We start from the raw sequence: 12,500 nt of genomic DNA, 5'->3' as shown, positions 1-12,500 counted from the left end.
TACAGCTGTTAAATTAGCTAAAAAAAAAAGCTAGCATGTTAATGTTAGCGAGTTAACATTAGCATATAATAGTATGTGTCAAGTACCAAGTTATATGACTGAGGTGTATGGTTGCGAAATTAGCCTAAAAAGTTGGCATTTGTCACGTACCAAGTTACATGACACTGAGGTGCAAAATTAGTTTAAAAAGTTAGTATACGTCAAGTCCCAAGTTATATGACTCTGAGGTGGTATGGCTGCCAAATAAACTAAAAAAGTTAGCATGTGTCAACTACTAAGTTATACGACTCTGCCGTGTATGACTGAAAAATTAGCTATAAAAGTTAGCATATGTCATGTACCAAGTTGAATGACTCTGAGGTGTACGGCTGCCAAATTAGCTAGAAAAGTTAGCATGTGTCGAGTACTAAGTTATACGACTCTCCATTGTATGGCTGCAAAATTAGCTAAAAAGGTTAGCATGTGTCAAGTTAAAGGATTCTGGGGTGTATGGCTGCAAAATTAGCTATAAAAGTTAGCATAAGTCAAATACCAAGTTGTATGACTTTAAGATGTCTTGCTGCAAAATTAATTAAAAGGTTAGCATGTGTCAAGTACCAAGGTAAATAACTTTGAGGTGTACGGTTGCAAAATTAGCTAAAAAAGTTAGCATGTTTCAAATACCATGTTATATAACCCTGAGGTGTACGGCTGCAAAAATATCTAAAAAGATTTGCATGTGTCAATGACTCTGAGGTGTACGGTTGCAAAAATAGCAAAAAAAGTTAGCACGTGTCAAGTACCATGTTACAATTCCTGAAGTGAACGGCTGCAAAATTAACTAAAAAGGTTAGCATGTGTCAAGTACCAAGGTAAATGACTCTGAGGTGTACGGTTGCAAAAATAGCTAAAAAAGTTAGCATGTGTCAACTACCTAGTCATATGACTCTAAGGTGTACTGCTGCTGAATTAGCTAAAAAGAGTTATCATTAGGGATGTCCGATAATATCGGACTGCCGATATTATCGGCCGATAAATGCTTTAAAATGTAATATCGGAAATTATCGGTATCGGTTTCAAAAAGTAAAATGTATGACTTTTTAAAACGCCGCTGTGTACACGGACGTAGGAAGAAATACAGAGCGCCAATAAACCTTGAAGGCACTGCCTTTGCGTGCCGGCCCAGTCACATAATATCTACAGCTTTTGACAGACTCAAAAGTGAATGCAATCATACTTGGTCAACAGCCATACAGGTCACACTGAGGGTGGCCGTATAAACAACTTTAACACTGTTACAAATATGCGCCACACTGTGAACCCACACCAAACAACAATGACAAACACATTTCGGGAGAACATCCGCACCGTAACACAACATAAACACAAAAGAAGAAATACCAAGAACCCCTTGCAGCACTAACTCTTCCGGGACGCTACAATATACACCCCCGCTATCACCGAAAATGCATAATAAAGAAGAAAAAAACATATAAGTCGCACTGGAGTATAAGTCGCATTTTTGGGGGAAATTTATTTGATAAAACCCAACACCAAGAATGGACATTTGAAAGGCAATTTAAAATAAATAAAGAATAGTGAGCAACAGGCTGAATAAGTGTACGTTATATGAGGCATAAATAACCAACTGAGAACGTGCCTGGTATGTTAACGTAACATATTATGGTAAGAGTCATTCAAATAACTATAACGTATAGAACATGCTATACGTTTACCAAACAATCTGTCACTCCTAATCGCTAAATCCCATGAAATCTTATACGTCTAGTCTCTTACGTGAATGATATTATTTGATATTTTACGGTAATGTGTTAATAATGTCACGCATAAGTCGCTCCTGAGTATAAGTCGCACCCCCGGCCAAACTATGAAAAAAACTGCGACTTATAGTCCGAAAAATACGGTAATTGCTAAAGTGTGAGGGGTGTACTCACTTTTGTGCCAGTGCACTTTTTTTATTTTTTTTATTTTTCAAATCAGTTCACAGACGTCTTTCCCCATTCTCGGACTGGAAACCGGCAGCTGTATAGTTTTACTGCCGGTGCGATTTGAGCAGCAGAAGGGACACTGGATCCCCCTCACATCCTCCCCGTCACTTGAGTGCACTTTGGGGGATGAGAGTCGCTCCTAAAGATCCCCAGCGGAGACTCGTCCCTGTTCATTTATTTATCGAGCAGCCTTCAGTGTGACCTGCCCTTCAGGCTCAAGCTGGTTTCTAAGGACCGCTTGAAGTGTTTAGTAAGTGGGGACACACACAAAAAAAAAAAATGACAGGATCTGTTTTGCGAGTCCACGGCTGATGAATAATTGAAAAGATAGACACGTAGATGTAAATACTGTAAGCCTCCCTTTCGTGAGTGCTGGGGGAAACGCTCAGTGCTTCCCTTCAAAGTGACAGCTGGTGCTCTCCAGCCGAGACCAAGACGCCGACAAGCTTCCCGGGAACTCCTGGCACCGGCGGGATGAATGTTGGCAGCCAATTAGCAAAGTTGAGGACGTGGTGCAAGCTGATATTCGCTCCAAGAACTTGTCTCCTTCGGCCTCACAATAACACTTTTCTAGTTCTTCACATTTCTGTACAGAAAGTACTTACACTGCAGAAAAATAGCTGGCAAAATATAATGAAAATACTAAAAACTAGTGAAATGATGTCCTTGCAGCTTGTTAATTTTACTTGATGAGACATCCTAATTTAAGATTTTTATGTCTAGAAATTAGCAGGATTTATAAAATAGAAAGAATTTTATTCTGAAGACAAGCTTTATTCAACTTGCAATTCTCAAATTAAGTATCCTCCAAAATATCTTACAAAACCCAAAACCAGTGCAGTTGGCATGTTGTGTAAATGGTAAATAAAAACAGAATACAATGATTTGCAAATCCTTTTCAACTTATATTCAATTGAATAGACTGCAAAGACAAGATATTTAACGGTCGAACTGGAAAACGAGGGAATGCTGTACATTGTTCTCTTGTTTATAAGCCAGTGGGCCGTTAAATTTATACAAAAGCTGCTATTCGTAGTAATACATATTGTTTCTTTAACTGCATGATGAGTGTATACAAAGCAAATGTCTGAATGTATGCATTTGTTACTGAAAATGAATTAGAAGCTAATTCAATTAATTAAAAATATGTATATTTTTAATATATATTTATATATAATATATGTATCATATATTATATATATTTCAAAGGTATATATCTATATATGTCTGTATATATATATGTATATACTGTATATATAGTATAGATGTGTATGTTTGTGTAAATATGTATGTGTATCATATGTATGTGTGTTTGTGTGTGGATGTGTATAAATGTATGTATATGTGTATGTATGTATATATGTAAATGTATTAATGTGTATATATGTATTATGTGTACATATAACTATATATGTAAATGTATATTTTTATATTTATATATAACTATATATATATATATATATATATATATATATATATATATATATATATATATATATATATATATATATATACGGTAGGGCTGCAACAACTAATCGATTAAAATCGATTATAAAAATAGTTGCCGATTAATTTTGTCATCGATTCGTTGGATCTATGCTCGGCGCATGCGCAGAGGCATTTCTTCTTTTTTTCTTTTCTTTTTTTTAATAAACATTTCTAAACTGCAACATGTACAAACAGCTGAGAAACAATAATCAAAATAAGTATGGTGCCAGTATGCTGTTTTTTTCAATAAAATACTGGAAAGGATATAAATGTAGTTTGTCTCTTTTATCCGATTATTAATCGATTAATCGAAGTAATAATCGACAGATTAATCGATTATCAAATTAATCGTTAATTGCAGCCCTAATATACGGTGTATATATATATATATATATATAGTTTTATATATATAGTTATATATATATATATATATATATATATATATAAAAATATACACACACACACACACATATACATACCGTACATACACATACATATATAACTAATTATTTACATTATTATATTATATATATATATAGATTATGTATAGTTATATATGTACATGTATGTGTATGTATGTATATGTGTGTGTGTGTGTGTATATATATATATATATATATATATATATATATATATATATATATAGTTCTTTGAGGGGGCTTCTTCCATTACGATTGTACAAACCAAGGACATGCAATTTAGCAAATAGTCAATGACATACTGCATGTTTTCATCCTTTTTGATACATAGAAGCACCAAAAGTCAAGCAATAACTTGCCGCTGAAAATTGTGAAGGTGTGACTTTTTTGTCCTTATACATGAATAAGCAATAACTTGCCGCTGAAAATTGTGAAGGTGTGACTTTTTTGTCCTTATACATGAATCAAAATCATTTTCGACATATGTGTCTCCAGATTTGAATTACTGCGGCCGCCACCAGCCGTGCGTCAACAGAGGCACGTGCATGAACACCGAACCAGACGAGTACCACTGCGCGTGTCCACAAGGCTACTCAGGCAAGACCTGTGAGATCGGTGAGTGTATTATGGTCAGTCAAATGGTTGTCTTTGCTTTTACTCCTATGTATTCAATACTACCAGCCTACTGTGTTTATTACTTTAAAGGAAAACTGCACTTTTCTCAGAATGGGGGCTATCATCCACAATCCTGATGTGAGACAAGAACACTTCTTTTTTTTTTTTTTTAAATCTATACATTCTAAATAGCGAAAAACTGCTAGCATGAGGTGGCTAACAATGCACGTAATCTGGATGAACTATATCACCTATAAAGTTCCTCAAAAAACATTCAAAAACCTCCATTCATGATAATGCACTATTTACAGTATTTTGGTCATTTTCAGCATAGTCATAACTTCTTTTCTTGGCGCATTGATGTCACAGAGTGCAAATCAACTAACGCTATTTCCGTCAACAACAACAACAGCTTAGAAAGTTCGATTCTATGTTTGCTACCACTGACCATGGCAGACTTCGTCCAAGCCTTGAAAGGTTATTATGTAGCGCTATTGTTCGTTTCAAATAGGGATGTCCGATAATGGCTTTTTGCCGATATCCGATATTCCGATATTGTCCAACTCTTTAATTACCGATACCGATATCAACCGATACCGATATATGCAGTCGTGGAATTAACACATTATTATGCCTAATTTGGACAACCAGGTATGGTGAAGATAAGGTACTTTTTTTTAAAAATTAATAAATTAAGATAAATAAATTGAAAACATTTTCTTGAATAAAAAAGAAAGTAAAACAATATAAAAACAGTTACATAGAAACCAGTAATTAATGAAAATTAGTAAAATTAACTGTTAAAGGTTAGTACTATTAGTGGACCAGCAGCACGCACAATCATGTGTGCTTACGGACTGTATCCCTTGCAGACTTTATTGATATATATTGATGTATAATGTAGGAACCAGAATATTAATAATAGAAAGAAACAACTCTTTTGTGTGAATGAGTGTAAATGGGGGAGGGAGTTTTTTTGGGTTGGTGCACTAATTGTAAGTGTATCTTGTGTTTTTTATGTTGATTTAATAAAATAAAAAATAAAAAAATGATACCGATAATAAAAATACCGATAATTTCCGATATTACATTTTAACGCATTTATCGGCCGATAATATCGGCAGGCCGATGTTATCGGACATCTCTAGTTTCAAAGAAGAACATAACAAAACAGTTACTCTCACTGGGATGCCGGCTAATGGAATGGTTGTATCTTTCGGCACGAGACCTATGGTCTCTGTGAGCTGGTAAATTAGAATAGTGAGAGGAAATGAGCATCTCCCGGAGTCTTCCTCGCAATTTTGTCGAGCAATGAGAGCCAGTATCCACTGCCTCAGTCGGTCCAGATTTTAAGTTGACCAACTCCTTGTCTTGGTGCCACAACCTTTTGCTAATCAGATGAGTTGCACGATATACAGTATAACGCAGCATTACCGTTAACTAACTCAAAGGCGATACAGCAGCAGAAACAGCTCGAGTAGCTAGCATACTTCTTGCTAGTGGATGGAGGAGCAGTGTCAGCAGTCGCTTTGTCACTACTGCGGAAAAGTAGTTCCTGTCTTAGCACTTACAATAACAATGTTGCTATAGCTTTTGGTTAATATGCTGGTCATTGCATATAAATGAAGCATTGTTGGCAGTGTTTTATTAGAGTGCTTTATAGGCAAAACAGTCAAATTCCAATTTCCTGCATTGTGCTAGGTAAGTTTTCACTATAACGCACAGAAAAGGGACAGACGTGTTCTTGCCTTACATAAGGATTGTGGATGAAGGGCAAAATTACAAAAAACTTGCTGTTTTTCTTTAAAATGGACATCATAATGGAAGAGAATAATTCATTTTTAATGTAGTATTACTATAAAAAAATAGGCTTGGAAGAACCGAATTAATCTTTTGTGTTGGCTGCCTCCATTAGCCGAGCACTCCTGTGTTTCCAGTCCTTGTGCAAACGGCGGGACATGCCATGAAGCTCCCTCAGGGTTCGAGTGCCAGTGTCCGCCGGGCTGGGAGGGTCCGACCTGTGCACACAGTGAGTTTCTCCACACATATCTTTTATTGTGTGCCACTCGGGGGGCGCGCAGTTGTTCAATCTGTTTGTGTGTAAGCAGATCACAGGTCACGGATTATTTTGGTTCTCAGTCCTTGAGATCTCAACATGAGCTTAAACTGTCTGTCTTCATTTGTAGAAAAAACGATACAGAAATGATGTTTATGGCGATATATTGTGATACATTTTACATAGTTTACTGATACATTTTAAATGCAGCTAAAAATATAATTGTATCTACTAGGGGTGAAAAAAAAATCTATTGTCTAATTAATTGCAATTCTAATTTGTAATCATTCTTAATCGATACATTTTTTTAATTTTTTTTTTATCTGTCCTGTCCAGCCACTCAGAAAAATCATCTTGTTGATGTAGATCAGGGGTGTCAAACTCAAATACAGAGTGGGCCAAAATTTAAAACTGAACAAAGCCGCGGGCCAAGGTTGAACAAATTAACCTTTAACGTACTCTACGAGCTATCGTCACGTCCGCTTTTCATCCATTCTAACATCGTTCAGACCCAGTCACAAGATATGTGCGGCTTCTGTACGCACACACGAGCGAATGCAACGCATATTTCATCAACAGCGATACAGGTTACACTGAGGGTGCCAGTATAAAAAACTTTAACACTGTTAGAAATATACGCCACACACCAAACAAGAATGACAAACACATTTCGGGAGAACATCCGCACCGTAACACAACATAAACACAACATAACAAATACCCAGAATCCTTTGCAGCACTAACTCTTCCGGGACGCTACAAAATACACCCCCGCTACCACCAAACCCCCCCCCAAACACACACACCTTGTAGCGTCCCGGAAGAGTTAGTGCTGCAAAGGGTTCTGGTTTGGTGTGGATTCACAGTGTGGCGTATATTTCTAACAGTGTTAAAGTTTTTTATTCGGCTACCCTCAGTGTAACCTGTATCGCTGTTGATGAAGTATGCGTTGCATTCTAATGTGTGTGCGTGCAGAAGCCGCACATGTTATGTGACTGGGCCAGCGGCTGGCTGGCTGGCTGGCTGGCTGGCTGGCTGGCTGGCTGGAAGACTCCCGGGAGGATCGGCGGGCCAGCTTTAGTGTTAATTTGATATCGCCTCAAGGGCCAAGTGAAATTACACGGCGGGCCAAATTTGGCCCGCGGGCCAGAGTTTAACACCCATGATGTAGATGATCATATCTGCTGTACTGATTTACTTTAGATAAGAGAAGTGTAGGATACTTCTCTTGTTGCCTTATTGGTATTTATTTGATGTTAATAAATATTTGGGTTGAATTTGACTAAACAAAACCAGTTTCCTTTTAAGTTATATAGACATTTACTAGAGCTGTTTATCTATTTCATGAAGTAATTTAGTTAATCATAGAACTGGCATCCAGTGTTATTAAAAAAAAAAAAAAAAAAAAAAAAAAAGTTTTGTTTTTGAACCGAGAATCGATTTGATTTGAGCATCGACTCTTAATCAAATTGTTGCCCCCAATAATCTTGTGGTGCCCAAAGATTCACAGCAATATCTACAGCGCATCCGGATAGTACTCACAGCGCTTCACTTTTTCCACATTTCATGTTACAGCCTCTTCCAAAATGGAATACATTCATTTTCATTTTCAAAATGCTACACACAATACCACATAATAACAATATGAAAAGTTTTTTTATTTTTTTATTTAAATGTTGCAAAGCTAAAAAAATCACACAAGTATTTGCTCAATACTTTGATGATGCACTTTTGGCAGAAGTATTTTTGAATACGATGCCACAAGCTTGGCACACCTATCTTTGGGCAGTTTTACCCTTTCCTCTTTGCAGCACCTCTCAAGCTCCATCATGGTTGGATGAGTTTGTGTTGGTTTTCATCCAGGATGTCTCTGTACATTGCTGCATTCATATTTCCCTTTATTGCCGCTGAAAAAGCAACCCCACAGCATGATGCTGCCACCACCATGCTGCACTGTTGGGATGGTATTGGCCTGGTGATGAGCGGTGCCTGGTTTCCTCCAAACATGAGGTCTAGCATTCATGCCAAAGAGTTCAATCTTTGTATAATCAGGCCAGATCATTTTGTTTCTCATGGCCTGAGAGTGTTTCAGGTGCATTTTGGCAAACTTTTTACCTAGAAATGGCTTCCGCCTGGCTGCTATACCATACAGGCATGATTGCTGCAGAGATGGTTGTCCTTCTGGAAGCTTCTCCTCTCCCCACAGAGGAATGCTGTAGCTCTGACAGAGTAACCATCAAGTTCTTGGTCACCTCCATGACTAGACTAAGAAAATTGCAGCAATGGTCACAGGGATCCTGGATAAAAAACAATGCTTCCCATCCAACCTGATGGAGCTTGAGAGGTGCTGCAAAGAGATACTGCCCAAAGATAGCTGTGCCAAGCTTGTGGCATCGTATTCAAAAAGACTGCCCCCTCCAAAAGTATCATAATTGTAAACCTACATCTTGACATCCAAGATTTCTTTCTTGGCTCTTGGAAAAGGCGGTCACACTCCCTCCCTTCTCAGTGTCTGCCCTGCTTTCCTGTTTGTGTCTTGTTTGAATTTATTGTTGGCTTTTTTTTTGCACTGACTTCCAAAATCTAAACAATGGAATTAATCAACTGGCATCTCAACAAAATTGACAAGCTCTCTGGTTCGGGGGAACCTGCCTGTTCTGTTGGAACGCGACTGACTTTTTGATTGATTGATTGAGACTTTTATTAGTAGATTGCACAATACAGTACATATTCCGTACAATTGACCACTAAATGGTAACACCCGAATAAGTTTTTCAACTTGTTTAAGTCGGGGTCCACGTTAATCAATTCATGGTATAAATATATACTATCAGTCATCACACAAGTTAATCATCAGAGTATATACATTGAATTATTTACATTATTTACAATCCGGGGGGTGGGATGTGGAGGGGGTTGGGGTGGGGGGGTTAGGTTTGGTTGATATCAGCACTTCAGTCATCAACAATAATATCATCTGAGAAATGGACATTGAAACAGTGTAGGTCTGACTTGGTAGGATATGTACATCGAGCAGTGAACATAGTGAGCTCAGAAAGCATAAGAACAAGTATATACATTTGATTGTTTACATTTGATTATTTACAATCCGGGGAGGTGGGATGTGGTGGGGGGAGGGTGTTAGTCGAGGGTTGTAGTTGCCTGGAGGTGTTCTTTTAGTGCGGTTTTGAAGGAGGGTAGAAATGCACTTTCTTTTACACCTCTCTAAAGAAGAGGAGTCCCGTGTGCCTAGCGACCCTTTCAGTCTCGGAAGATAACTACATCATGATACCAGGACATCTGCTAGTTGGAGTAAGCGTTATCCTGGTGTTGAGGCAAATTGGAAGATGCTGGCAGCCGTTCAAGGTTCCTCTAAAGCTGCCACAAATGATTGGAGGATGCAGGCAGAACTCTGGACACTCAGGCTTTTGCGATTTTGGATTAACGCAAATTGGACAATTAGAGCGAAAAGTTTAAATCAGTTTTTGCTCGCTCAAACACACAAACATTCTAATTTTGATTGTTTTCCCATCCGAGTTCAACGGCTAATCCAATTTTGCAGTTGCCCAAATAATCGCGGGAGTATTTATTTTATAGAAATACAACAGGCCGGATGGCATGGAACAAGAAGAATTATACAGAAGGGTCAACAGTCTCAGGCGGGGGTGAGGGACAACATATGTCCAAGAATGCCCACATATGTACATCCGTCAATCTGCGATGTCACAAATTGCCCACTGTCAAAGTAATACTCCAAAACTGCGTGCAAGCTCACACCCACATGCATAAACCTTCTGATTTGATGCTTTGGCATTGTTTAACGCGCTGTAAAAGTGTCGGCCCAATCTGATGCCACGTTGACGTCTGCGCAGATCTGGACGAGTGCGCCTCCAATCCATGTGCCCGAGGTGGAACGTGCATCGACCTGGAGGATGGCTTTGAGTGTGCCTGTCCTCCAGAGTGGGAAGGAAAGACCTGCCAGATAGGTGAGTGACATCTTTTACATCCAGGGACGTGCACCTGTGCGTAAAAGTATATCCTGTAGTGTTTTCATGACCCTGAGCCATGAAATTTAGTTTGTCTTATGAGCTCTCATTTATGGTTGTTTCTGTCAAAGTATGGACATGGCGTGGTGAATGAAGTTGGGGTATGTGTGGGTTTGGGGGACGGGTTGTCGGAAAAAAGACCTCAAGAGTCAGTCTCATTTTACCAGCTTGGATCTCAGTTTACAAGCAGTAATCAGCTTCCTGTCTTACCTGGCGTTGAGTGTCTGTGCATGTGTGTGATAAGTGTTGGGTTTCAGAAAGGAGACAAGTGCGGGTGTGTGTGTGTGGTGTGTGCGCGCACAACTGGACCCCCTGCGGTCTGCCTCGCCCTGCCTGTAGATATTTGAGCAGCAGTGCTTTGTTGTAACACTTTAGATGTCTGTGGAAGGTGGTGGGCGTCCGTTGTTTGCATCTCATTTCAATCTTTCTTCTGTTTGTTTCTTTAAAGCCCTTTGGAGACACTTTATGGAGCCAAATTTGACACGAGTCAAAACGCACAGTGTGCATACGTAATCTTTGTACCGCAAAACTGACTCGTTGTGGATTAGTAGAAGTACATTTTGCAATCTTACTCTGTTGTATTCTAAGTACTCCAAAATTCAGTCATTATATACTGTATGTTCCTGTTTATCAAGTACTTCATCATTGTTTCTGTTAATAACTACCAATATTATATCAATGACTAACCGAGTGTATTTTTGGAGCATTGGGCTTATAATTTACTTTATCCACCCTTGTGGGGTGAAAACAATCGAATGTTGTTCAAGTCAACAAGAAATGGTCTGTTCCAGCGTCAAACCGTCACCATCATATAATGATTTGCGCTTTTAACTGGGGCTGTCAATGCGGACGCAATGCGATTAATCACAAATATCGCATTCATCACAGATTTTTCCCACACATTAATTTTGCGAATGGTTACCTGAAAGGCGGCGTGGGTAGCTAAGATTTGAGCGAATAAATGGCGTGTCTTCAAGTAAAAAATTATGTTTGTGTTTGACATTCTGGCAATGGAATTGCATGTGTGTACAAATGTCGTAATTCAAATTAGGCAAGAATGTGTAATTAATCGCGATTAATTAAAATGTGTAATTAATCTAATTTAGAAAATCAGTCGTTTGACACCACTACTTATACTTGTACTACTAATTATTTACCTATAGGCTCTCTAGCCATATTTTACTGAGCAACGAGTATGGAGGTTAATTTTTGTTTTTATTACGAACAATTTTTTTGGTACTCTGAATTTATGTACTGGTAACTACATTTTTTGGTTTTGAATTTTGTACACTGAATTTTTTTCAGATCAAAATATGCTGACTATTTCATTGAATATACATTTCTGAGCAAAGTGTGTGCATTTAAAAATTCAGTTTGTCAAAATCCTGCCAGTACGGCCGCAGTAAACGTTTTAGCGGCTTACGGCACATTCTAATAATTCTATTACTGAAAAAAACATGTTTTTTTTTTTTTACAAATGAAGGAGCAAATAGGTGTAATATAATTGTAAATAAAATCGACATAGTGTACTGGTTTTGGAAGTGAAAAATGTCAAAAGGGCCTCGGCATCCTTTCAGTCTGCGGCCCCCAGTAAAAAATGCTGCAGATCCATATTTGTGCTTTCTTTTTCACTTCCTGAGGGTGCATTGAGCATTTATGTTATCCATACAGAAGATCTTGGCCTGCAGGCTGGGATATGTTCTGATGACCATATTTAATCACACTACTGATTAGGCACCCTGTCATTTAATTTTTACTCAAATATGGTTTTGTGGTTCCTTCTTTTTTGCTTCCTTTGCTTTGTCCCCTGTTATGGGCTCCTTCTACCTTGCTTTCACAGATGCTAATGAGTGTGCAAGAAAGCCATGCGTGAACGCTTATTCTTGCA

At 38.2% G+C, this 12,500-nt stretch overlaps 1 protein-coding gene across 2 annotated transcripts in view; it reads left to right on the top strand.

Moving 5' to 3' along the window:
- jag2b (jagged canonical Notch ligand 2b) overlaps positions 1-12,500 on the top strand; it is a 158,445-nt gene that overhangs the window by 103,683 nt on the left and 42,262 nt on the right. Inside the window, exons 7-10 of one of the 2 annotated variants that reach the window (XM_072916273.1) lie at positions 4,391-4,510; positions 6,426-6,539; positions 10,439-10,552; positions 12,453-12,500. The exon at positions 12,453-12,500 is cut by the window's right edge and continues 66 nt beyond it. In XM_072916273.1, the coding sequence (XP_072772374.1) occupies positions 4,391-4,510; positions 6,426-6,539; positions 10,439-10,552; positions 12,453-12,500 (396 nt within the window). The remainder of the gene's footprint in view (positions 1-4,390; positions 4,511-6,425; positions 6,540-10,438; positions 10,553-12,452) is intronic. The other variant, XM_061987176.2, reaches the window with a different exon arrangement.

This window comes from Nerophis lumbriciformis, linkage group LG26 (assembly GCF_033978685.3).
Source record: "Nerophis lumbriciformis linkage group LG26, RoL_Nlum_v2.1, whole genome shotgun sequence".
Lineage (NCBI taxonomy): Eukaryota > Metazoa > Chordata > Actinopteri > Syngnathiformes > Syngnathidae > Nerophis > Nerophis lumbriciformis.
The sequence above is the reverse complement of the archived record's forward strand: the minus strand, read 5'-3'. Positions and strand labels throughout refer to the sequence as shown.